The 23684-nt window shown below is 37.7% G+C and overlaps 1 protein-coding gene across 4 annotated transcripts in view; it reads right to left on the bottom strand.

Annotated features, from left to right (window-relative positions):
* LOC136827873 (heat shock 70 kDa protein 14-like) overlaps positions 1-23684 on the bottom strand; it is a 609863-nt gene that overhangs the window by 159398 nt on the left and 426781 nt on the right. For 2 of the 4 annotated variants that reach the window (XM_067085330.1, XM_067085329.1), the window contains exon 7: positions 6015-6170. The exons of the other annotated variants lie outside the window; for them this stretch is intronic. In XM_067085330.1, the coding sequence (XP_066941431.1) occupies positions 6015-6170 (156 nt within the window). The remainder of the gene's footprint in view (positions 1-6014; positions 6171-23684) is intronic. 4 annotated transcript variants of the gene reach the window in all.

The following is a 23684-nucleotide window of genomic DNA, read 5'->3' as shown; positions in this document are numbered from 1 at the left end:
ACGTGTTTTAGGGGCATATATACTTAAGAGTAACAGTTGTAAATGGGTAATCTAAGATGACTTGGGGTGTTTTGGGATGATGGTTTGGGGTGTATTTTTGTTTGAACCAACATTAAATTTAGTAAGGCAATTTAAGGTATATTTTTGTTTGGACTATTAAATTAGGCAGTGAACGTTTAAAATAGAGAGTTGTAAGCATTTTAGTTTAAGGGGTACATGGTGTTTGGCAGTTATAAGCATTTTTAGAAGGGATTTAGCATTTTTGCAGTGGGTTCTGGAACCTATCCCTGGAAAAGTGGGGGAGCACTGTAGTTCAAACACCAGTACCGTACATTATAAGAAATAATGATAAGTTTAAGATCATGTAAATCATATGGGTATTGTATACCCACATAAATGACCTAGTTATTGAAATGCAAAAGTTGTAATTATAGCATGGAAAATATGAAAAAATAATGACAAAGTAATGTCACATTTATCTATAAAACTATATAAAACCAATAAACATATATTTTACATATGCATAAAAAATCTCTCTCTCTCTTATCTCAGTGAGAGAGAGAGAGAACAAAACTACAACTCATACACTAGTGACAGTATGTACACAAGGCATCCGAGCTACATGCTGTATGATTGGCTACTTCCGACCCTTCCAGCCTATAGCAAGTCATCATGAGAGAGAGAGAGAGAGAGAGAGAGAGAGAGAGAGAGAGAGAGAGAGAGAGAGAGAGATGAGTGTTTACACCAGTAAAACAAATACAAATGTTGGGACAGTTTTTTTCTATAGGGTACATGTTACCATGATAATAGATCAATATTGAGGGATTTTACTTTAACAGAGAGAGAGAGAGAGAGAGAGAGAGAGAGAGAGAGAGATGAGTGTTTACACCAGTAAAACAAATACAAATGTTGGGACAGTTTTTTTCTATAGGGTACATGTTACCATGATAATAGATCAATATTGAGGGATTTTACTTTAACATCTTATTGATATTTTGCTGTGTTTACATTAATAAATATTAACATATGAAAATTAGTAACTCATTTTTCTATTATAAAATATGTATTTAGTCACAAGAATAAAATGAAAATATAGTAATTAGTGAATATTGCTCTATGAAAAAATCACTGGGGAGAGAGAGAGAGAGAGAGAGAGAGAGAGAGAGAGAGAGAGAGAGAGAGAGAGAGAGAGAGAGAGAGAGAGAGAGATAATAGCAAAAACTAGTGCGCAGCCTAATGCCATCTGGGCAGGTGTCATAACTTCGGAATTTTCGGTGTATGTCAGAACCAGATTTGTTATTAATATTTTTGAATGCTGTCGTAAGATCACGATGTATGTATGTATGTGTATATATATATAATATATATATATATATATATATATATATATATATATATATATATATATATATATATATATATATATTTATATATATATATATATATATTTATATATATATATATATATAATATATATATATATATAATATATATATATATAAATATATATATATATATATATATATATATATATATATATATATATATATATTTACATATATTTATATTTATATATATATTATATATATATATATATATATATATATATATATATATATATATATATATATAAATATTATATATATATATATATATTTACATATATTTATATATATATTATATATATTATATATTATATATATATATATATATATATATATATATATATATATATATATATATATATATATAAATGTCTTTTCCTGTAATACTACAGTGTAATATGAATATAAGAAGGCCCATAAAACACTATTTAAATGTTGAAACCATATATTGGGAAAAGCACTTGCTTCTGTGCCCTGTTCACTGGTAGAATACCAAACAGGTGGAAAGTTACAATGGTATATATACAAAAACATAAAGGTGTGGTTCTAGGCCTCCGATGTTATGGAGGTGGCGTTTCTTAAAAGGAGGAGAATGACCAAATTCCCAGTGGTTTTTGACCTCATTAACTCCGTTTGGCGATGGATCTGGCATTGCGTTTCTTGGGTTATCTTCTTCAGATGACCCAAGAAACGCGACCGCCAGATCCATCACCAAACGGGAGCCAATGAGGCCAAAACCACTAGGGAATTTGGTCATTCTCCTCCTTCTTAAGAAACGCCACCTCCATACCATCGGAGGCCCAAGGCCACACTTTTTATGTTTTTGTATATATACCATTGTAACTTTCCACCTGTCCATATTCTACCAGTGAACAGTTTCCAGAATTTCAAAAGTTTGAAATATATGGTTTCAACGTTTAAATAGTGTTTTATGGGCCTTCTTATATATATATATATATATATATATATATATATATATATATATATATATATATATATATATATATATATATATATATATATATATATATATATATATATATATATATATATATATATATATATATATATATATATATATATATATATATATATATATATATATATATATATATATATATACACATATATATATATATATATATATATATATATATATAATATATATATATATATATATATATATATATATATATATTATATATATATATATATATATATATATATATTATATATATATATATATATATATTTTATATATATATATAAAGTTGACCATCACTAATCCGGCAATCAGCAGTCCGGAACAATCAGTAATCTGGCACAAATTTGGCTAGAGTAATTTCTAATGTTTCACACTAATTTTCAAATTTCCCGACAAAGAGCTGCGCTAACTCCAAGCCGCCCGCCGATTTGGTGGCGCAGTGTGCTGCATCAACAAACTGGTAGCCTAGCCTACATTATACTGAACTCTATTCACATATTAACAGTATTATACAAACATCAACATAACAAATGTGCATGTTTTTCATGGCTCTTTTGAAAGGTTATGCTTTACTACATTGTTTCCAATTGCATTTATTTATATATATATATCTCATATTGCTTTTGTATTATAAATTACGATCAATGTTTTGTTTTGGGAATCGATATCGTGGTTTTTATTTCACCGCATTTAGCTAGGTTCAAAGCACTTTTCTTGCTTCTAGTTAGTGTAAATGAATATGGATACTTTATTTATTTGGGACAATGATATTTTTCGCTATATGAAATGTTATTAAGTCGAAATATAACTTAAATATGTCTCATTGTGAAATTAATTTAGCTATTTTCTCTTGATTTCATCATAATAGGAGCGTTACGTATTTATCTTTTATCTGCGTGAAAACAGTAGTAATTTGTTTTCTTTCATGCCTAGTAGTTTTGATTAAAATACGTTCTCTCCAGTTTTATTTAAGGTCGAGTTTCATCCATGTTGCCGATGCACGATAATTTATAGTCATTAGCAGCTTGAACATTGTTTTCTCAGCTTCAGTTACAACTTGCAGCTTAAAGTTACTGTAGCAGTATATTTCCCTGCCGATCTTTTCTCCAAAACGAATAAGGGTATAGTGCAAAAAATACATCAGTCCTATTGTAGAGTACTTAACGTCATTTGTAACATAACTACAGTAATTGTGTTTTACCGTACGATGGTTGAAATACAAGCAAAACAGTTGTTATCCGATACGATTATCATCAAAACAAAAGTTTCCCGTTCGGTTGTTTATGGCTGTATGCATTTACGCATGAGTACTAACGTTACTAACAATACTTTTGTCATTCTCCTTTACTTTTTTAACTAGCAGATGGAATAAAGAGATGGAGGAAAAGTTGGTCTATTTTAAGTTGGTCTCTCTCGCTGCCTGCGCCTGCGTGAAATCTAAAAATATTTCCTAAATATTTTCGTATTCGTATTGATTGCTAACCCCATCATAAACTCGAAATATCGTAAGTCGAATTATCATAACTCGAGCACTACCTGTATTTGATAATTGTCTTTTCTTTATCAACCAACTTGTACTGATTTATGGGATATTTTAATTCTAGGATGAGGTGCTTAGCTACTGGGTTTCGTGTATTCTAGCCTAATAAATGGCTAATCCGGCAAAATGGCTAATCCAGCACCCTCCAGGTCCCAATGATGCCGGATTAGTGATAGTCAACCTGGATTAGCCATTTATTAGGCTAGAATACATGAAAAACAGTAGCTAAGCACCTTATCCTAGAATTAAAATATCCCATAAATCAGTACAAGTTGGTTAATTAAGAAAAGACAATTATCAAATACAGGTAGTGCTCGAGTTACGATAATTCGACTTACAATATTTCGAGTTTACGATGGGGTTAGCAATTAATACCGATACGAAAATATTTAGGAAATATTTTTAGATTTCGCGCAGGCGCAGGCAGCGAGAGAGACCAACTTCTTTTCCTCCATCTCTTTATTCCATCTGCTAGTTAAAAAAGTAAAAGAGAATGATAAAAGTATGTTAGTAACGTTATACTCTTGCGTAAATGCGTAGAGCCATAAACAACTGAATGGGAAACTGTTGTTTTGCTAATAATTGTATCGGAAAACAACTGTTTTGCTTGTATTTCAACCATCGTACGATAATACACAATTACTGTAGTTATGTTACGAATGACGTTAAGTACTGTACAATAGGACTGATGTATTTTTTACACTATACCCTTATTCGCTTTGGAGAAAAGATCGGCAGGGAAATATACTGCTACAGTAACTTTAAGCTGCAAGTTGTAGCTGAAGCTGAGAAAACAATATTCAAGCTGCTAATGACTATAAATTATCGTGCATCGGCAACATCGATGAAACTCGACCGTAAATAAAACTGGAGAGAATGTAATTTAATCAAAACTACTGGGCATGAAAGAATACAAATTACTACTGTTTTCACGCCGATAAAAGATAAATACGTAACGCTCGTATTATGATGAAATCAAGAGAAAGTAGCGAACGGCATCTTGATTTTTTTATACAAAACAAACATGCGACCAAAACAGCCAGCTGCGATTCCCGCGAACGTCATATATTAACGAAAAAATAGCTAAATTAATTTCACAATGAGACGTATTTAAGTTATATTTCGACTTAAAAACACTTCGTATATCGAAAAATATCATTGTCCCAAATAAATAAAGTATCCATATTCATTTATGCTAACTAGAAGCAAGAAAAGCGCTTTGAACTTAGTTAAATGCGGCAAAATAAACACCACAATATCGATTCCCAAAACAAAACATTGATCGCAATTTATAATACAAAAGCAATATATGAGAATATCCGCAATTGGAAACAATGTAGTAAAGCATAACTTTTTAAAAGATCCATGAAAAAGATGCACATTCGTTATATTGATGTTTGTATAATACTGTTAATATGTGAATAGAGTTAGTATAATGTAAGCTAGGCTATCAGTTTGTTGATGCAGCACACTGCGTCACGAAATCGAAGCAGCCGGCTAGTGAGTTAGCGCAGCGACCCGGGAATTTTGAAAATTAGTGTGGAAACATTTTTAATTACTCTAGCCGAAATTTGTGCCGGATTACTGATTGTTCCGACTACTGATTACTGGATTAGTGATGGTCTGTATATATAATATACATATATATATATATATATATATATATATATATATATATATATATATATATATATATATATATATATATATATATATATATATATATATATATATATATATGCATATTTATTAAATTTTATATCAATAATACATAAAAAGAACTTATGTGCAGCTTGTTTATTTTAAACAATCATAAAAGTATACATAAAATATTTTCATACGTAAATTACATGAACTTAAAACAGCTTGAACTTTTAGGTCTACTTACTTGAAGTGTGAAATACAAATCTGAAAGAAATCCCTTTGGCCAATAGCTCAATTTCTATTATAATGGGGCCTTATGCCATCAGCATGCCCCTAAAGTAACTAACTTAGTGTGAATGGTGTTCATCATCATAAGAAAAGGTATATGTGAAATATGAGATTTGTCTATTGCATGGACACATCATTTTCTAACACACCTTTGAATGGTAAGTCTATTTACCTTGTGTATTTGATCTACAGTGTAGCCACTCCTCTGCACTGCTTCTTTAGCTGGTATCAAAAAATCACTCAGAGTTGCTGAAACTAAGCCATCAAATCTGGCCCGAGACAAGGTAGTTGAAAAATCTACTCCTTCCCACAGTGATTCAACATAGACCTGAAAATTCAACAAATTTTTAGGTTACCAGTAACTGACATTATTTCACCTACTTTCATAATAGTCTATCACCTGAGACCCCAAAATTATGAGTTCATTGCCCCCCTCCCCATTTACCTCACTTTCTTGGTACCAGTATGTAGGAAAATAAGTGCTGTTCATTTCTACCTGTTTCCAGGTCAACAGTTACCCTGAAACATGTCTAATTTCATGATTTTTACATCTTCCCTACAGGCGTTTTTACACAGCAATTAAGAAACAGTATATCTGGTTTTGAACAGGTTCTCCAAACTAAGTAATGAAAACTATTGTATATATGAAATAAATTTATTTATTCCTTGCTGAAAACATTTCTAGTAATGATTTTTTCCAGAAGTTAATTAGGTTTCACACTTGTTTCACATTTATAGCTAGTGAAAGAAAAGAGATATATAGTGTAAAAGGATTAATTAATAAACTAACATGTTAGATACAGTTTTTCTGGCTTGAAATAGAACACTTGGTAATTTTCTTGATCATAATCAGGAAAAAAATTTGATGTACCAATATAAAAAAATATAATTTATTGTATATGGCAAACTGAGAAGTACCTTCTCTTCACAGACAGTGATACATGTAAACTATCAATATGAATTTTTCACTGTTAAAAGTGGTACTCATTTGGCACAATATGTCATAAACACGTTGCCATGTGCGAACTGTAGCAAAGCACCATTAAAGTATGACATATATCATTTTAATGGTGCACTATTCCTCAGTGCCCTCCTCATCACTCTCAATATCTGCATTTGTTTCACAAGAATGTACAACCCTGTTTGCACATTCCCTGGTGCATTGGCATGCATCAGTACAGGGCAGGTTCAAGCCCCTGCAACTGCAACATTTAGTCATGCAGGGTGTTTTACCCAACCACAGCGGTATATTCCATCAGTACTTTTTGAGCTGGTCCTTTGTCTGTCCAGTAAATGGATAAAGAATCATTAGTCACAGTCCAGCCATGACCACTTGGACTTGGTTCACCAGGTTCAGGTTTGAGAGCTCGTTTCCATAATGGTGCTTGCTAGTTGGCTCGTTTTATGTGTTGCTTCAGGGCATTCTGAGATGGTGGAAGTTGATCTGACTGGTGACTCTTTACACAAAAGAGAAAATACCGAGCTTCATTGACGCTCTCCACATGGTCAATGCCATAGAGCTTCACAGTGAATTGTTCACACTGACTGAAGAGTTCTGGACTCTCTTCAAAAGAATCTCCAGCATTTGTAAAGGTTTTCTAGAGTCTTGATCTTTTTCTATCAAAGCCAGAGCTACCGCCTTTCCCTTGCCACAGAAAGCACTAGTACTCTCAGTACCTGAGAAAAATATAGGCTAATAAGTAGATTCAATCAAAATTGTGTATTCAGTGTAGCTAAAATATAAGTATAGCAAAGACCTAAATTATTGCACTATTGTAAAACATACGATGGAATATTTTCTGTTACTACTATCTAATATTTATGGGTAAACACATGTTGTGCAAAGAACAATCTGGGATAAAATGATTTCAAACTTGTAATAACATCAAAGTTACATTTAGCATTCACTGCTTTGGAAAAGACCAGTCATCGATCATCAAAGTAAAATCCACTGCCAGTATTACCAGTAAAGGCATGGAGTCCAATCAGAGATTTGCAAATGTCACTGGCCCACTCCGAAGCTAAGCTTTTAATGTCCACAATTCTCTGCTTCCGCTCCATTCCGGTAACTAAATAAAGGCGTGCTGGAATTCTGTCCTGATAATAAAAAGCAAGGACTTCTACATCTGTGTCCGAACTCCTGATGAAAATGCCCTGATGTCCATTTTCTGCTGCATGATAAGCATGGAGCAGTAGTTGACCACCTGCCTCTTCTTGAGCAGAACACAGACTAAACACCATCTCATCTTGAATGCGATCTTGTTTGGAGGTGAGCCTGTGACATTCTCTCTCGACTGTCAAGTACACCTCCTTCCCATTTAGAACTTTGAAATAGTTAGGTGATTTCCATTCTCTGTGGAGGAACCTAATAAGTTCCTGTTTGTTGAGGTCATCAGCCAAGAATTTTTCCCACTGCTTGGGGCACTTCTGAGTTGGCTTGTTTACCTTTACCTGCAAAACTCCAGTGATGGAACGGCGGCTTCTCTCCAGACTTTTGATTGATACAGCTCGATACTGATCACAAACAAAGTCCACCCTAGATACAGGACCAAAGCCATCTGCTTGTCTGAGAAGGAGCATCATAATCTTCTCGCCCAAATCTATGAAGGTTGCTGGCATTTGTTTCAATGTGTGGAGGAATGCCATGCCATCAACAATGAGCACAGTTCCCGTAGCTTTTTCTAGTGAGGTAACTGTCTTCCTCTCTAGGATATGGCTCAATTTTGCCTTTGTACTTTTGCAGAGTCCTCCATCTGGTGATGCCAAGGACAATAGCACATAACCAAGGTCATACATAAAGACTTGTCTGAGGTCAAGATCTCTGTTCTGTGCAATCACAAGACATCTGGCAAAGAAATCAAAATCATCTTTGCTTGTTTCCTGTCTTTGTTTGGGTTTCTTTGCATGGCTGAAAGTCTTCAGCTGGAATTTTTTGAGCGGATCAAAGAAATTTGTTTTGTTCGAATTCAGTCGCAGTTCCACAAAGTCATCAAGTGCTTTTTGTCCTTTTGTCTCAGCATGAAGAAGATCCTCAGTGATTTCATCAGATGCCACAACACCAGATGTGAGACTAACAAGATCATTAGACGACTGAAAAGGATTTTCAAGATCTGTCAGAAAGCTCACAATTCACTGTACACATTCCTCGTCCCCTTGAACTCTGTGTTTTGATGATTCCTTATGTGGACTTTTTTCTGTGTCTCCCAAACCAGCCATTCTTTTGCAGCTTTGTGTGACAGCAGCTCTTTCATGAGCTGTAAGAATCCACCTTTGCAATGCTGATTTGTTTAAGCTGAAACCTATGATGCCTCCTGGTGTTTTGCTGTCTCTATTTACAGTTTGCTCAATGGTTTGGTCCAAGGAATCTGACTGAAAACTTTTCCCTCACACCTTTGCACAGCAAATTCACCTTGTTTCATAGATTTTTCAACATCAGTCTGAGTCATCTGCAGTTGCAACATGTCCCACAGATAAATGGTCATGTACATGGCATAGTTTGTGTGATCATAAGCAAACATCCAAGGTAACATCTGTTGCAGGCATGTCTTATGAAGTTCCCAGTCTCCTGTCCTACTTGCCCTGATAAAATGAAGCAAGAGTTCAAATAAGGAAACACAGGATTCCCAGAGTTCAGCAATTGGTCCAAGAGATGACTCTGTGTACTTGTTATAGGCTGCCAGCATTTGTGCAGTGTTGTGACTCCAGCAGCTCTCTGAATGCATCAGGAGGAATGTCATCCTCAACTGCACATAAAAGGTTCAATAACGCTTGATGGTCAAATGCACTTTGGGGATTCCCAGAGAGCCAGGATCCAAATGCTGACCATTTAATTCTCAGAAGAACTTCATATACCAACTTGTGTGCCCTTACTGCTCTGTTATAGTATTGCCCCATCAGAACACCAACAATCCATCCAGCTGCAACTACCCGTCTCAATCAGCAAATCCTTCAATCCGGCATCACTGAAACGATGGCCAAGGATGCCAAGGAAGTTGCAGCATATGTGAAATGCTCCTATGAACAGAATTATGTGCTGATAGTCATCTGGGCATGACCAGAGTATTTGCTTTGCTTTGCAGTAGATGACTTGATCCAAGCCCACCATCACACTGCGCTGCTTTAGCTGATCAGCCATTGCCAGGGAAAGCTGAAGGATTGTATGAACTGTTTTAAGCTCTGTTGGACTTGCGTCAATAGTCTGACAGCACCCCACAGTGCAGGGAGCAGATATATCAGCATCTTTCTGGGTGTAAGCAATGAATGGACTCCATCCTGTAAAATGTACAAAAGGTAATATAAATGTTAAAAAATACAGTAAACAAAAAATAGTAATATTATAAATATGCAAAAATATAGGACTGCAAATTATACAGAAGCATACACTAAACTAAACTGTGGAGCATGTTGTGATGGAGCCTCAACACTTGACAAAACACATAATAAATATTCAGTACCTGGAACATTTTGGTGTTGATGATTGCTCGCAGCAAATAAATTTCCAGAATCTGGCAGCAGGCGAAGTAGGAACCACCCAATATTCAGCTTGTGAGGTTCATTGAAAACTTATAAATTAAATCCTCTTCTGATGTCAACATTCAGCAATCCTGGGGTATATCTCTGACTTTGAGAGAGAGGTATAAAACATCTAACAAGGTCATTTGTTGCTGTTACTTGCTGCTTGTCACTCTCACCTGATAGATCTGGTGGAGGTTCACAAGTGTGGGCTCTGCGTTGTATGAGGATGCCATTTGTACAGTGGGTTGTGTTCCTGCCACTGAGAGTTTGCTCACTGAGGTCATTATTGTCCCAGCAGAAAGTTGTGAACACATTTGGCAGGATATTACTTGGCAATAATACCCCGCCTTTCTCTTTTTTTATCTGTTTTTGGGCCAAAGCTGATTCTAACTCAAGCAACTCATTGTAAGATTCTGTTTAAAATGGTCACAAGCTGGGAGCTTCCAGTCAGATTTTTTATGGTCATGCTTAATGAGACATGTTTTGGTGTTATGACTCTCCCTTTGGACACATTGTATATGAGATCCTGTCCAACAGCCATGACTCTTCTGTGTAAATCTGGTTCCACAGTCTTCATTTCATCCCCACCAAACTCGTCTGAAGACATCATCCAAACAAGGAAGTTGTAAACCTGTTCTGGCAAATGAGCTTATCTAAGGTCACATCAACTGAAGAAACATTTTTCTGCTTCTTTAGTTCACTTCTAAGATGCTTTGCCACATGGTAGAGATCTGCCCTGGTAATAGGACTAGGGTCCATTTTGGTTTCATTTTCAGAATACTCAGAGTCAAAGTCAGGCCTTATGGTATCAGCAAGTCGCAAACCTGCTTCAACAATTTGCCCTTTACGAATTTCTGATAAAAACAAAATCTCTGATTCATTCTTTTTGCCAGGTTGCCAAAATGTTAAGTTGTTTTCCAAAGGTTTTAAGCAAGTGGTTCTTGAGTCTGTATGATTTGTAATTTGGAGCTTCTTTGCCATGTGCTGCTAGGTGAGTATTGAAATGTTCTAAAAGAATGCTCATTGACATTGTTTTGTGCCCACTAAGCACGTCTCTTTTGACCTCTTTTACAACTGAGGTGTATGCTTCTTCATATGGATCCTTTGCCTTTGGTACTTCACATTTTTTAAGAGCATCTAATGATCTCTTCTTGGTGTACCAAACATAGCAACTACGATGGTAGCACACTTCAATTGCAATTGGATCACTGTCAGAAAGTTCACGCACTATACAATCACCTTCTCGCAATCTTGCAGCCTGAAGGATTCTATTTCCAGCTTCAAAAGCCATACACTGAACTAGGAACTAGGTGCAGAATGTTCTTTTTTTGGCTTTATCATACTTTCTAGTCTGACAGATCACACAGAGTTTGGACAGGGAACTGGCCCTGGAATGGTGGTGCCGTTTGAATGGTTGTAGGTCTTCATTGTCAGTAGATTCAACAATGTTCTCATCCCTTTGTCTTTTGAGCCTTGCAATGTGATCTCGATTTGTGTAGGCCTGATAGCAGGTCTGATGGTAGACGCCTAATGGTCCATTGTCCAATGTGTCCTTCAAACATTTATAGGTTTCATCATTTCCTTCCCTGGCTTCATTGTAGAAAGTATGCCAACTGACTAAGGAGAATGGAGTCAGCTTACCAGTTGTACCCTCTTTATGACAGACACTTTGAAAAGTCTACTTGAGAATTAGTAGGAGTAATTACAGGAGGATGCATATTAAAAGAAGCCATTCTAATCATGCATATTCTACTAGCTTCTACAGTACTCTGCATTTACTGTGGATTCTTCACCATCACCAGAAGACTTACTGCCTACAAAGAGAAAGGAAAGAAGAATTATAACCTTTCCAAGCACCCATAGCCCTTTTTTACGGTCAATAATGGAATGAACTTTCCCAGTGAAAATCTCATAAAAATATTCCTAATATGCCTACTTGTGCGTGTAGAAAGTTTGGAGAAGTAAAACTAATAAAACCAAAAATTGTGTAACATTATTACTATATTTCATACTGTTTCCCTGTCAAAACTATTAGAATTAGAACATTGTTAATTGCATTTGAAAGATCTTAGAATCTTGAATAATACACGGTTATCAGATATCAATATTTTCAAGAAAAGCTATGAAAAAAGTAAAATTAAGATAAAAATACGGATTTTTCATAAATTGCATCAATAATTATTAAAGAAATTATTTTTGCCAAATTCAAAATTTAACGATGAAGATTTGTAGAAAATTTAAAGACCTTCACAATAATGGTGAAATCATTCAAATATTAGCCATAGGCACTGTACAACCCAAAAATGATCTTTAAATCAGGAGAAAAGTATGTGTACAGGGTAGGTGTAAAAATCATAAAATTAGACATATTTCAGGGTAACTGCAGACCTGGAAACAGCCGGAAATGGATAGTAGACGTCTATATTTTTCTATAGTTTAATACCAAAAAAGTGAGCTAAATGAGGGGGGGAACTCGAAATTTAGCCCCCTCATTGGAAATCATGTGATGGACTATAAATAACTCTCTCAAAATGTTTCAGTACAAAGGCATTTAATATTTCTTCTTGTTATCTGTGGGTTTTCTAATGATTTTTGGAGAACAAAGACTACTAAATTCCTAGCCCATACAGCATGTCATCACAATGAGTTTAAAAACTTTTTTCACTCACAAGCATATCTTTTATGTACCTTGTACATCTACGGTACCCGTCAGTTGACGTTGCAAACGTTGCATCCCCATGAAAATCACATTTTTATGATAAAATAAAGTTTTATATATACATTACTTACAAGCAATTACATAGCTATAGTTTCCTCTTGCACAGCAGCTTAAAATTCAAAAATTGGCAGGTAAAGCTTCAAAGTTTAATGCAGGTGACTGGTCCCGCCCACTAGGCTAACTGGAATACCAGGAACGACTTAGCAGACAACCTCATTCTGTTTATGCCATATGTCCATTGGAGGAGCATCTGCTACTTAAGTGGGAGCTTTGCTGCGAAGAAGTCTGATGGCTAGCAAAGCATAAGTGGAAGTTTTCCAGTGGAGTTTAATGAAGGCTAGCATAATCTTCAAAAAGTGCCCTTGCCCTGGCCGCAGTACTACAATAAAAACAACCAGATAACACTGTCACCTGCACTGAAATAAAGACCACGACCCCTCCACTGAGAGTGGTGAGTGCTCCAGGTACATTGTAACCCCCGGCTCTCACAAAACTTGGCACCTTACAAGGTGAAGAGATGTTGGAGAAAATTCTATCCTTCCTTTCGCAATGCCAAGCCAGTTACTAATAATTGCAAGGTACTGCGAAAATTTTTAGCACTGTTCAAACTTTTCTGAAGAGGTGAGAATCGAAAATCGATTACACTTCCACTAGGTCGATTGTAGGATTGACGTAAGGGGCATATATGCATGAAAGCTAATGAGGTAGAAGCTGTTCTGATGTCTTTAGCTTTCACTTAAAAGTAGGCCCAACACTCTTCTGAAACTAAGAATAGTCTCATACACCAAGTCCATGCATGAAGAAGAACAGTGCGTTCTTAAGAGGGTGAAAAAAGGGTCCTTGTCAGAACACTAAAGGTTATGAATGGGGCCCTGCCCTTCCAATCCTGCTCAGGTAATACCTGAAAACTCTAACAGAAAAGAGAGCTTCCTACTCTTCCCCAGAGCCAAGGATGTGGATATATTTGGCATCAGATGATTGGAAGCTGACGCCAGGTGCTGGGTGTACTGAGCTGGCACCAGGATGCAGGTTGCGCCAGCTGAGCTGCCCGCCAGATAACTAATCGGTTGGGAGCTGGAGGGCACCCCTAGGAGCTCGGGGCAGAGCTGGTACCAGGCTGTAGCTGGCGCAGGCGAGCTGGAAATCAGACGAGGTAAAGGCTCGGGTTGGAGAGTGCTCCTGGGAGCCCGGAGCAGTGTCCCCGGCTGTCAAGACCATCTTCTCTTCCATTAACTTCTTGAGGAGGAGAGAACGGTTCAAGGTCATGAAAGGATCCTTGTTCTCGGTTAAAAACCTCCAAGGTTAACAAGTAAACCTTGTTACTGAGTCAGACAGAGCTCGATACCCCTAAAAGGGGGAACATTAGAGATTCTATATCTTCTCCAATAAAAAAGGCAATGCTGCCATTGAGTGATAAGTGTCTCAGAAGAAGAAACTCAGAGTCTGAGACACCCAATTTGGAACATCAATCACTTAAATTGGTAGACTGAGCTAGAAGATGACGTCTGCATCTTTCAAATGTCTCTTGTAGCACCTCTGAAAAAAATACCCTCCTCCCTGACAAGCACCCAGACACACCAAAGCCTGCCCTTGTAAGAGCATACCACCCCCCGTGGTGTCTCTTGAAGTGAGGTGGTTCGAGAAGAAACGAATACGTAATGGAAGGATACTTGGAGAGTCCACCAATCAACCAAAGGAATTTGGGACCCATAAATTATGGTTCAGAAGGGGCTACAAGGAATGTTGTAACATTCTGACGAGCCTGAGAAAGGTCAACCCTTCCTTGACCATGCTGAACGATGGAAGAGCTTAGAGGGCCGGGTTGGAACAATCTTGCAGTGTGGTGTCTGTTGTCCATACTAAACAATTCCTTTAAGGTGGCAGACAGTCAAGATCAGCCTGCCCCACAGAAGCACATAACCCAACAGTTCAAGGGATTCAAGGTCCACTCGCGAGCAAGAGCGAGTTTCTGACGGCTCAGTTCATCTGCCAGAAATTCCACTTGGACTAGAAAAAATTCAATTTATCATCCGCAGAAAAACCCCCTTGTCGTTTGGTGGCTAGAGCTAAATGTAAAAAGGTATAGACTTCGATCTTGTCGAAAGGAATACCACAGTCTAAGAGTGAACGAGGGTCAAGAAGAACTGAAGCCTTAAAAGAATGGCTCTCAGCTCTCTGGCATACATGTGAAGGTTCATTCCCCTGGGGACACATCCCAGAAATTTCCCAGTTCCCCGAGTGGGCTCCCTCTACTAGAACAAGGAGTGAGAAGCAGTCTAAGACTAGTCTCATGACGAGGGACTTCTTCCAAAAGTCTAAATTTGGACAGGCACCCCCATAGGTCCAACTGAAAACTGGGTCTTTAAGAAAAAACAGTGAAGTCTGGTTATGATTCCTTGTCCCTGCTGGTTTTGTGGGACAGGTTGAAGTTCATGGTCAGAAAGGAAGACAAAGTAAGCAGAGCGAGGACTTGAGAGAAGTCTTATGCCATAGACGTCGAAGCCTAAATTCCCCCACTGGAAGACCCTGTCTCATAGGACGGATCTAAGACATCTATCAGAGTTTGTATGTGGACATGAAATGAATGATCCTACATATCCAGGAACTCCACCCACTCGTCTGGAGAACTTACAAGAGGACTGTTTGGTTGGTCTCTGCAAGCGAACAAACTTGCAGAACCCTGTGCAGATTCGCAGACAACTAGGTGGACTAGTTGCCAACCCTGTTGATACTTGACAGCCATGGACATATGGCCATCAGAGTGGGATTGACTTCTTAACATGATAATGCCTTGCATGGACTCGATGACACCTTGTACAGACTGACAACATATGTGGAACTGTAATTGGTTAAAAACTAACATCTGACACGCTTATAGGAACTTGGAAAGTCCATAATATACACAAAAGCCTGGCCATGGGATAACAATGGCCTTGAACAAAACCGGGAGTGATGACTTCTGCTGCAGTCCAACACAACGCTCTAGAAAAAAATTTTTTTCGAAAAGGAACTAGGCGTTCAGTGGTAGGAGCCTAGTTTGCCTAGAAAGAGCCAAGTGCTCTGGAACAGGTGTTGGGCACTCGGGATTTGGAGCCAGAAAGCTGGTGTCAGAAGATCTAAAAATGATCAGGAGCTCAGGAACGGGCACCGCCAGAGAGAGGGTTCATGGTGATTCCTTTTGCCTGGGGCCCAAGAAAAGTTAATATTTTTCATAAAAGAATGCCTAGAAGGGAAGACACCGTCATACCAAAGGAAAAAAACAGACCGAGGATATATGCCGTCTGAAAATAGCTGCGAAGCGATGTCTCATGGCAACACCTGAGAGACTCCTGTCTTATTAGCCCCTGCTCCTGAAGTCAGTCAAGAAAGACCCTTACTTCAAAATCTTGACAAAAATTTCAAACAGGAGGATTAATTCCATCGAAGCACCAGAGGAGGGAAGGACAAAAAACACTTGTCTTGCTCCCTTAAAATACCAAGGTCAGACTCCCAACTCTCAGTAGAGGTGAAAACTTTCTTCAACAAGCTCATAAATTCATAAACAAAAGTCCCTGTCTGCAAAGGAGAGTGCTTTGGGAGACTAATTGATATCACAAAAGGGAGCAATTCAGCCCGTCTGGAACTCTAAGCGAAGGTGGAACAGGCTGAAAAGAGACAAAACCACCTGAGAGTGATTGTATGGTACTCAAAGGAGGGGGTCCGATACTGTGGAAGGACACCCGATGATCAGAGACTAGAGTTGGCCACTTGAAGACTGGAGCTAGCCATTCAATTGGAAACTGTGCTTAAAAAAGAACAACAGTATGTTCTTAGAAGAGACAGGCGCCGAGCTAAAGAGAGACTGGCATCAGCCATTAGTAGGCTGGTGCCAGATGCATGAGAGCTGGTGCTAGGAGCTCTATATAAACATGAGCTCTGGCACTTTAGGGTGCTCGGGCGCTTATGTTCTGCTTGGAGCCAATACTGATGTTCAAGACTGTCCCAGAAGTATAAAAAAAATAGGGTGTGGACTACACTCCTGCTCCCTGAGATGTTACAGGAGAGCAGATAAGAGCGACTATCATCTGAAAAGCGCCTCTTCAACAATTGATATTCACCAGAAAAAATGCCATCAGCGCTTTTGTCTACACTGGAGTATCACTAGAATAAAAGCACATCTCTATGGATGCCTTTCCAATGGCTGTCCATCAACACCTGCGGACAGCAGACATGGGTCCAAGTACAAATATTTTTACTTGGACTTGGCCTTATGTACAAAATTTTGAGTACTTGTACTTGTACTTGAGATTTTAAAATTCAATGTACTTGTACTTAGCCAAAAAGTACTTGAAAAAATCAAGTACTTTTAAGTACAGTACTTTTTCAGTACATTAGATACTTAGTAGGCTGTATTGCATAACTAATCGTATAACAAGAAGTGCACTGGTAGTGACAATAACCTTACTATAATATGTGGATTTTTTTGTTATAATGAATTATGTATGTCAATAATAAAGATATACCAAGTTTAATTCAAATTATTTAAATTCTACTGTTGTGTATCAACAGAATATCAGTCAATTTTCATGAAATCAATTCAAGAAAGAACCTGCGACAACTTGTTCATTTCCTGTCTGTATCTGCAGGCAACATGATCAGTTCTGAAGTACAGTAGTTTTGTCTTTCACTAGCCATCATTCATAGCTCGTGGTAACACTACTGAGTCTCCTGGGACAAGCTAGTCCAGTCAACTATGGAAGATTTTGTTACAGTGTCAGACCCAAAGAAATATGGGGCACATGATGCTTGACAAAATCAACAGGATGATACACCAGTGCTCTTTGTGGCGTGCAATCTTGTGCCATTTTCTGTTGTTGAAAGCCTTTACTTCAATGGCTTACTTAATTCAGCTGACCCTCGTTATCAAATACCTACACGCAAGCACTTAGTCAACAAATTGCTACAAGACAAATTCTCACAGGTGAAGGAAAATAAAAAAAAGTCTAGGGAGTGCAAAACAGTATGCCTAACACTTGATATCTGGTCTAGCTGTCAGATGAGATCATACTTGGGAATCACAGATCATTACGTTACAAAACTGGTCATTTGAAAATGTAGTGCTAGCTTGCAAGCGCTTCCGTGGATGCCATACTGCACAACATCGTGGAAGAGTATGAGCAGCTCATCAAGGATGTTGATATAGGCTCCAAAATTACAAGCATCATAACTGACAATGCTACTAATATGATCACTGCATTTTCTCTGCCAGGATTTCCTGATGCTATCTCAAAAGCAAATGATGACAATGATGAGGAAGAAGAGGATCTTGATGATTTGGATGGTAGTGGTACTGATTCTGCTTAACTGTTGGAAGTTTTACCAGCTGAGCATAACTCCTGCTTTGCACATACACTGCAACTGATCGTGAAAGATGGCTTCAAAGAAGCAGAACAGTTAAATGTTACACTGAGCAAAGCATCAAAATTGGTTTCATATGCGCATAAATCAACAATAGCAACAAATGTTTTAGAAGGAGAAAGAAAATTAGAATCAGGTTGTGCTACTCGTTGGAATTCACAATTAAAGATGATAGGGTCTCTTCTTGAGAGTACCAGAAGAAAAAGCTGAACAGTTTGGATGGTGCACCAAAGCTTGGCGCTTATGACCAAAATATTCTTAATGACATGCTAGAAATTTTTGAGCCATTTGAGGAGGCCACTGACTGTGCCCCAAGACAGAATTCTGTTTCCTCTAGCCTAGTCATTCCATGTGTAAAGGGCTCAAGTTTCACTTACAGAAAATGCAATCTAAGTCTAACAATGGTTTGGTATTTGGATTGAAGAGATCATTACAGAAACTCCTTCAGGCATATGAAGAACAGAAAATTTATCAAATGGCAACTATTCTTGACCCAAGATTTAAATTAGATTGGTGTTCTGAAGAAGAGGAAAAGGTGAAACTTAAGTCTTCTATCATAACTGCAGCCCAGTTTATGTCCAAAGATACTACAGCTTATGCAAGCATGAATCCTGCCACAGACCATACAAAAGATACACCAGGACCTAGTTCAACTGAACCAAAAAGGAAGAAACTGTTTAATTTTATGGGTAACCCAGTTTGACACAGATGTAATGCAGATTCAGGAGTCTATTAATATTGAATTTCAAAGATACCTGAGTCAGCCATGCATTTTAGAAGGGAGAAATGTGCTAGCATACTGGAAAGACCACAGAGAAACATTTCCAACTTTTGCTAAGATGGCACAAAAGTATCTATCAGTCCCTGCTTCTTCTGCCCCAGTAGAAAGGATTTTCAGTATTGCAGGAAAAGTATTTCGCCCAGATAGATGTCGTCTTACTGACAAGAATTTTGTCTGTGATGTTTGTAAAATGTAATGATAAATCCTACAAGCAGATAACAGAGAACTGGTAATCGTATCAGACAGAGAGAAATATAATTTTGTTTAGAACTTTTCATAAAAGTATAATTTTGTTTAAAGTTTTTCTGAAAAAAATTTTGTTTAAATTATTCTGAACAGTATCACATTTTTTTTCTTTTGCAGTGGAAATCTACTTTGTATTACAGTATTAAGAATAGCATCGTAAAATTAAATTGAAAAATAAATTAAATTGAAAAATAAAATAAAAAGATTTTGTCATTACCTCAACTTGTGGGTAGACCAATTTTGATCACTTTTGTTCATTAAACCTATGAAAATCGCTTCACCTCTTTTCGGCACTGTGGGCTAAGGTTCACTGACTTATACTGTGAGAACTACTCGGGTATATCCTTTTGGAAGGCTTCTGTTTATAAAGACTGCTATAGTATAACACCAAATTTTCTCTCCATTAGATACTTCCTTGTGAATGTTTATTAGATATTTGCTACTGATTTTGAATCAAACATATCACTAATAATAACAGAAAATCTGCTGAAATGTTCTTGTACTTGTACTTAAGTACACTGTCCAGTACTTGGTCTTGGACTTAAGTCTCAGGCAAATCTTCTGTACTTGTACTTGCTCTTTTTCTCAGTACTTGTACTTGTCCACAAGTACTGTCTCATGTACTTGGACCCATGCCTGGCAGACAGCAGTCTTGACTGAGGGGCAACTATTTGGGGGCAAAACCCCTTTGGACTCCAATGTTCTGACAGTATGCCTCCTCCCAGGTTTAGGGGAGTCTGACAGGGACTGGGTTTTGGAGAACCAATAGGGCCAGATAGCCACCTCCTCCACTACACATCCAGTAAGACGCCTTTCCAGTGGTTGTCTGCTGGGACCGAGTCCTGGGATTTATGAACAACAGGCTCGGTTGAGGGGGTGACTTCCCACTGACCTGGACCTCTGGTTTGCCTCCTCCCAGGTTTAGGGGAGTCTGACAGGGACCTTCCATCTAGGAGAGTCAGTGGGACGAGCACCTGCCACCTCCACTACACATCCATCAAGACACCTTACCAGTGGCTGTGTGTTGATACCTGGGACTAAACAACAAGCTCGACTGAGGGGGCAACCACCCATGTTTAAACCCCCCGACTTCCCTTGGACTTCCAGTGTGCCTCCTCCCTGGTGCTGGGGAGTCTGACAGGGACCTTCATCTAGGAGAATCAGAGGATGAGTAGCCACCTCCTCCACTGCACAACACTTTACTATTATAACGTTAACTTCTGTTAACCCAGACACAAGACTGGCAATGGCACAGGAAGGAAGCGAGGGAGCCAGGGGCAGGAGCAAGTGGATAAAAAAGGCATGAGGGTCAGCAGTAAGAGCGATTTAGCGCCAAGATCTCAGTAACTGGCGCCGAGCACCTGATACCGGGTGCCAAGCGCTCTGCAGTTGGCACCAGTCGAGCTAGTAGCTCAGGCTGGCGAGTGCTACTGGGCACTCATAGTACGAGCTAAAACAAATATGGAACTCTTCACGATTCATGTCACCCTTGTTTAGTAAATGTACTGCCGAAGCAAGTATCAGAGCACGGTTCTCGGCTGTCGAGAACATCTTTTCCTAAAGCTCATAGTAACCAAAACATTAAGCACAATTCTCTCCTACTGCATTCCTGCCCTTACAATTTTCAGTGTACTAATATGTTCAATTAATTCTTTACAGACAAATGTCATGAAGTACACATCATACAAACATATCCCAAATCCTAACCAACATAATTCGAGATTGCAGATATGTATTCAGTACCGAAAATATTGATTCAGTAGAGAACGCAATATTTACGTTACATTACACTAATCGGTAAACGAGCGAACGCAATATTAAGTTTTTACGCTACTTGGAAAATGAAAAGTTTACCTTTACTGACATAATTCAAAGTATACTGAGTACCATCAATCATACAGACATATCTCATCCTGTCAAACATTAAGACTTTCAGATATGTATTCACTACCAAAAATGTCAGCTCAGCAGCAAACACAATATTCACGTTATTATGCTATTCAGTAACGGAAAGTTAACCCTTACTGACAATAGTTGAAGTACACAGAGTATCATCGTACAGACACGTCTCAAGTATTAACAAACATTAAATGAGACTTCCAGATAAGTAACTAACTACCATAAATATTGGTTCGGCAACGAACGCAATGTTTACATTTTATTACATTAAAGGGTAAAAGTGATAGCATGGTAAACTACACTACCGTTAACGATTGCAATTTGCTATTGTAGTGAAATATGATAAACTTGCATGAGATCTTAATAACAAAACAATAACATACTGATCCTGAAAGCTGCAGGCTTGAAGGCTACCCGAAATCAGCAACAATACTTCACTGAAATCTGTTTTCCAACTCGCAAATTTAAGAGCAAAGCTGCCATCAAAACTTGGTGTTTATTCAAGCGCCACCAGAAACAGAATGAGGTTGTCTGCTAAGTTGTTCCTGGTATTCCCGTCAGTGGACAGAACCAGTCATATGCATTAAACTTTGAAGCATTACCTGCAAATTTTTTAATTTTAAGCTGCCGTGCAAGAGGAAACTATAGCTATGTAATTACTTAGTATGTTACTTACATAAAATTTGGCATTACATTACAAAGAAATAATCACAGTCACCAAAAATAAAGATATCAGCTTAGAAATTTTTATGGGTACTTACCAACTTCTCTGCTAATGCTTGGTATGTATACAGGCAGTCCCTGGTTATCTGCGGGGGTTCAGTTCCCGACAAAGTGACGATAACCGAAAATCGCCGATAAGTGGGGATCAGTGCCGAAAATTGTTATTGTTGTCACTAGACAAGCGCCGTAAAACCTGATCACCAATAACCGAGGCCGCCGATAACTGGGGACTGCCTATATACTATATAAATATATATATATATATATATATATATACAGTAAACCCCTCGTATTCGCGTTCTCATGGTTCGCAGACTCACGCATTCGCGGGTTTCTCTGTGGAACATATCTACCCATCATTCGCGGAAAATTCGCCCATTCGTGGTATTTTTCACTGAGAAATATTCACTAATTACTGTATTTTCATATAATTTTCATGAATAAATGCACTTTTTGTGATAAAACTATTAAAATACTCGGGTATAAGCATTTTTACAGGGTTTTTCTTGGTTTAAGCTATCAAAATGGGCAGTTCTAAGTGTTTTTCGAGGGGTTTTAAGCATTTGCAGATTTGACCTATTCGCGGGGATTCATTGTGTGTGTATTGTGTATATATATATATATATATATATATATATATATATATATATATATATATATGTACTATATATATATATAGTGTTTCAAAATTAGAGCCTCCCCTCCACAGAACAAATGGAAAGTTATGAAGCTTTCTGCTACAGCCTATCTCCAAGTACATTATTTCAAATTTCTATTGAGCTATTTTTCATTTTACATTTCTTGTATTTTCAGACTGAGTGATGGAGTTAGATACAGCCATGGCTAACAACTCAGAGGAAATCAGATGGATTGACCGAATCTGGGCTATAACCTTCAGAGAGGCCAGGGATGCTGGCGCATCCTTCATTTCACGTTCCTCGATAGCTAAACACATTAAAAGAGATGAATCCTTTATTAAAAGAAACTGGAACAAAAATCCATATGACTGTCATTGTGAAAAGAGTGAGAATCTTGGAAGGCCTGAAGTCCTTTCTCTGGAGTCAAAAGACATTACAGCTGAGGCAGTGGGTAGACCAAGAAAGTCTTTACGTAAATTGGCACTTGAACTAGAAACAAAAAGGGGAAAGAAGAGAAGTTATAGTGCTGTATATCGTGAGTTGAAAAAATCTGGTATCAAGCCATTTCATGTTTCAGCAAGCCCAACATCACTCAGCAACAGAGAGAAGACTGTGCATGGTTTTGTGGTTCATTTCTTAAAGACTGGGATGAAGCTGACTTTCTCCATGTTGCCGCATCAGATGAATTCTTCATTTAAACAGTCAGGAAGCCAAATCATAAAAATGACTTCATTTGGGCTACAAAATTGGATGATATCAGCGATGATGTGCACTATCGCCAAGTTGTAAAATTTCCTGAATGTTTGGGAATTTTTCTGTTTCACAGCCAAATGGTTAATGTGGATCATCAAAGAAAAAAGGACAGTCATGGAATGGTGAATACTTCAGAGAAACTGTGCTTACTGGTGGAGTATTTCCTTTCCT

This window comes from Macrobrachium rosenbergii, chromosome 42 (genome assembly GCF_040412425.1).
Source record: "Macrobrachium rosenbergii isolate ZJJX-2024 chromosome 42, ASM4041242v1, whole genome shotgun sequence".
NCBI lineage: Eukaryota > Metazoa > Arthropoda > Malacostraca > Decapoda > Palaemonidae > Macrobrachium > Macrobrachium rosenbergii.
The sequence above is the reverse complement of the archived record's forward strand: the minus strand, read 5'-3'. Positions and strand labels throughout refer to the sequence as shown.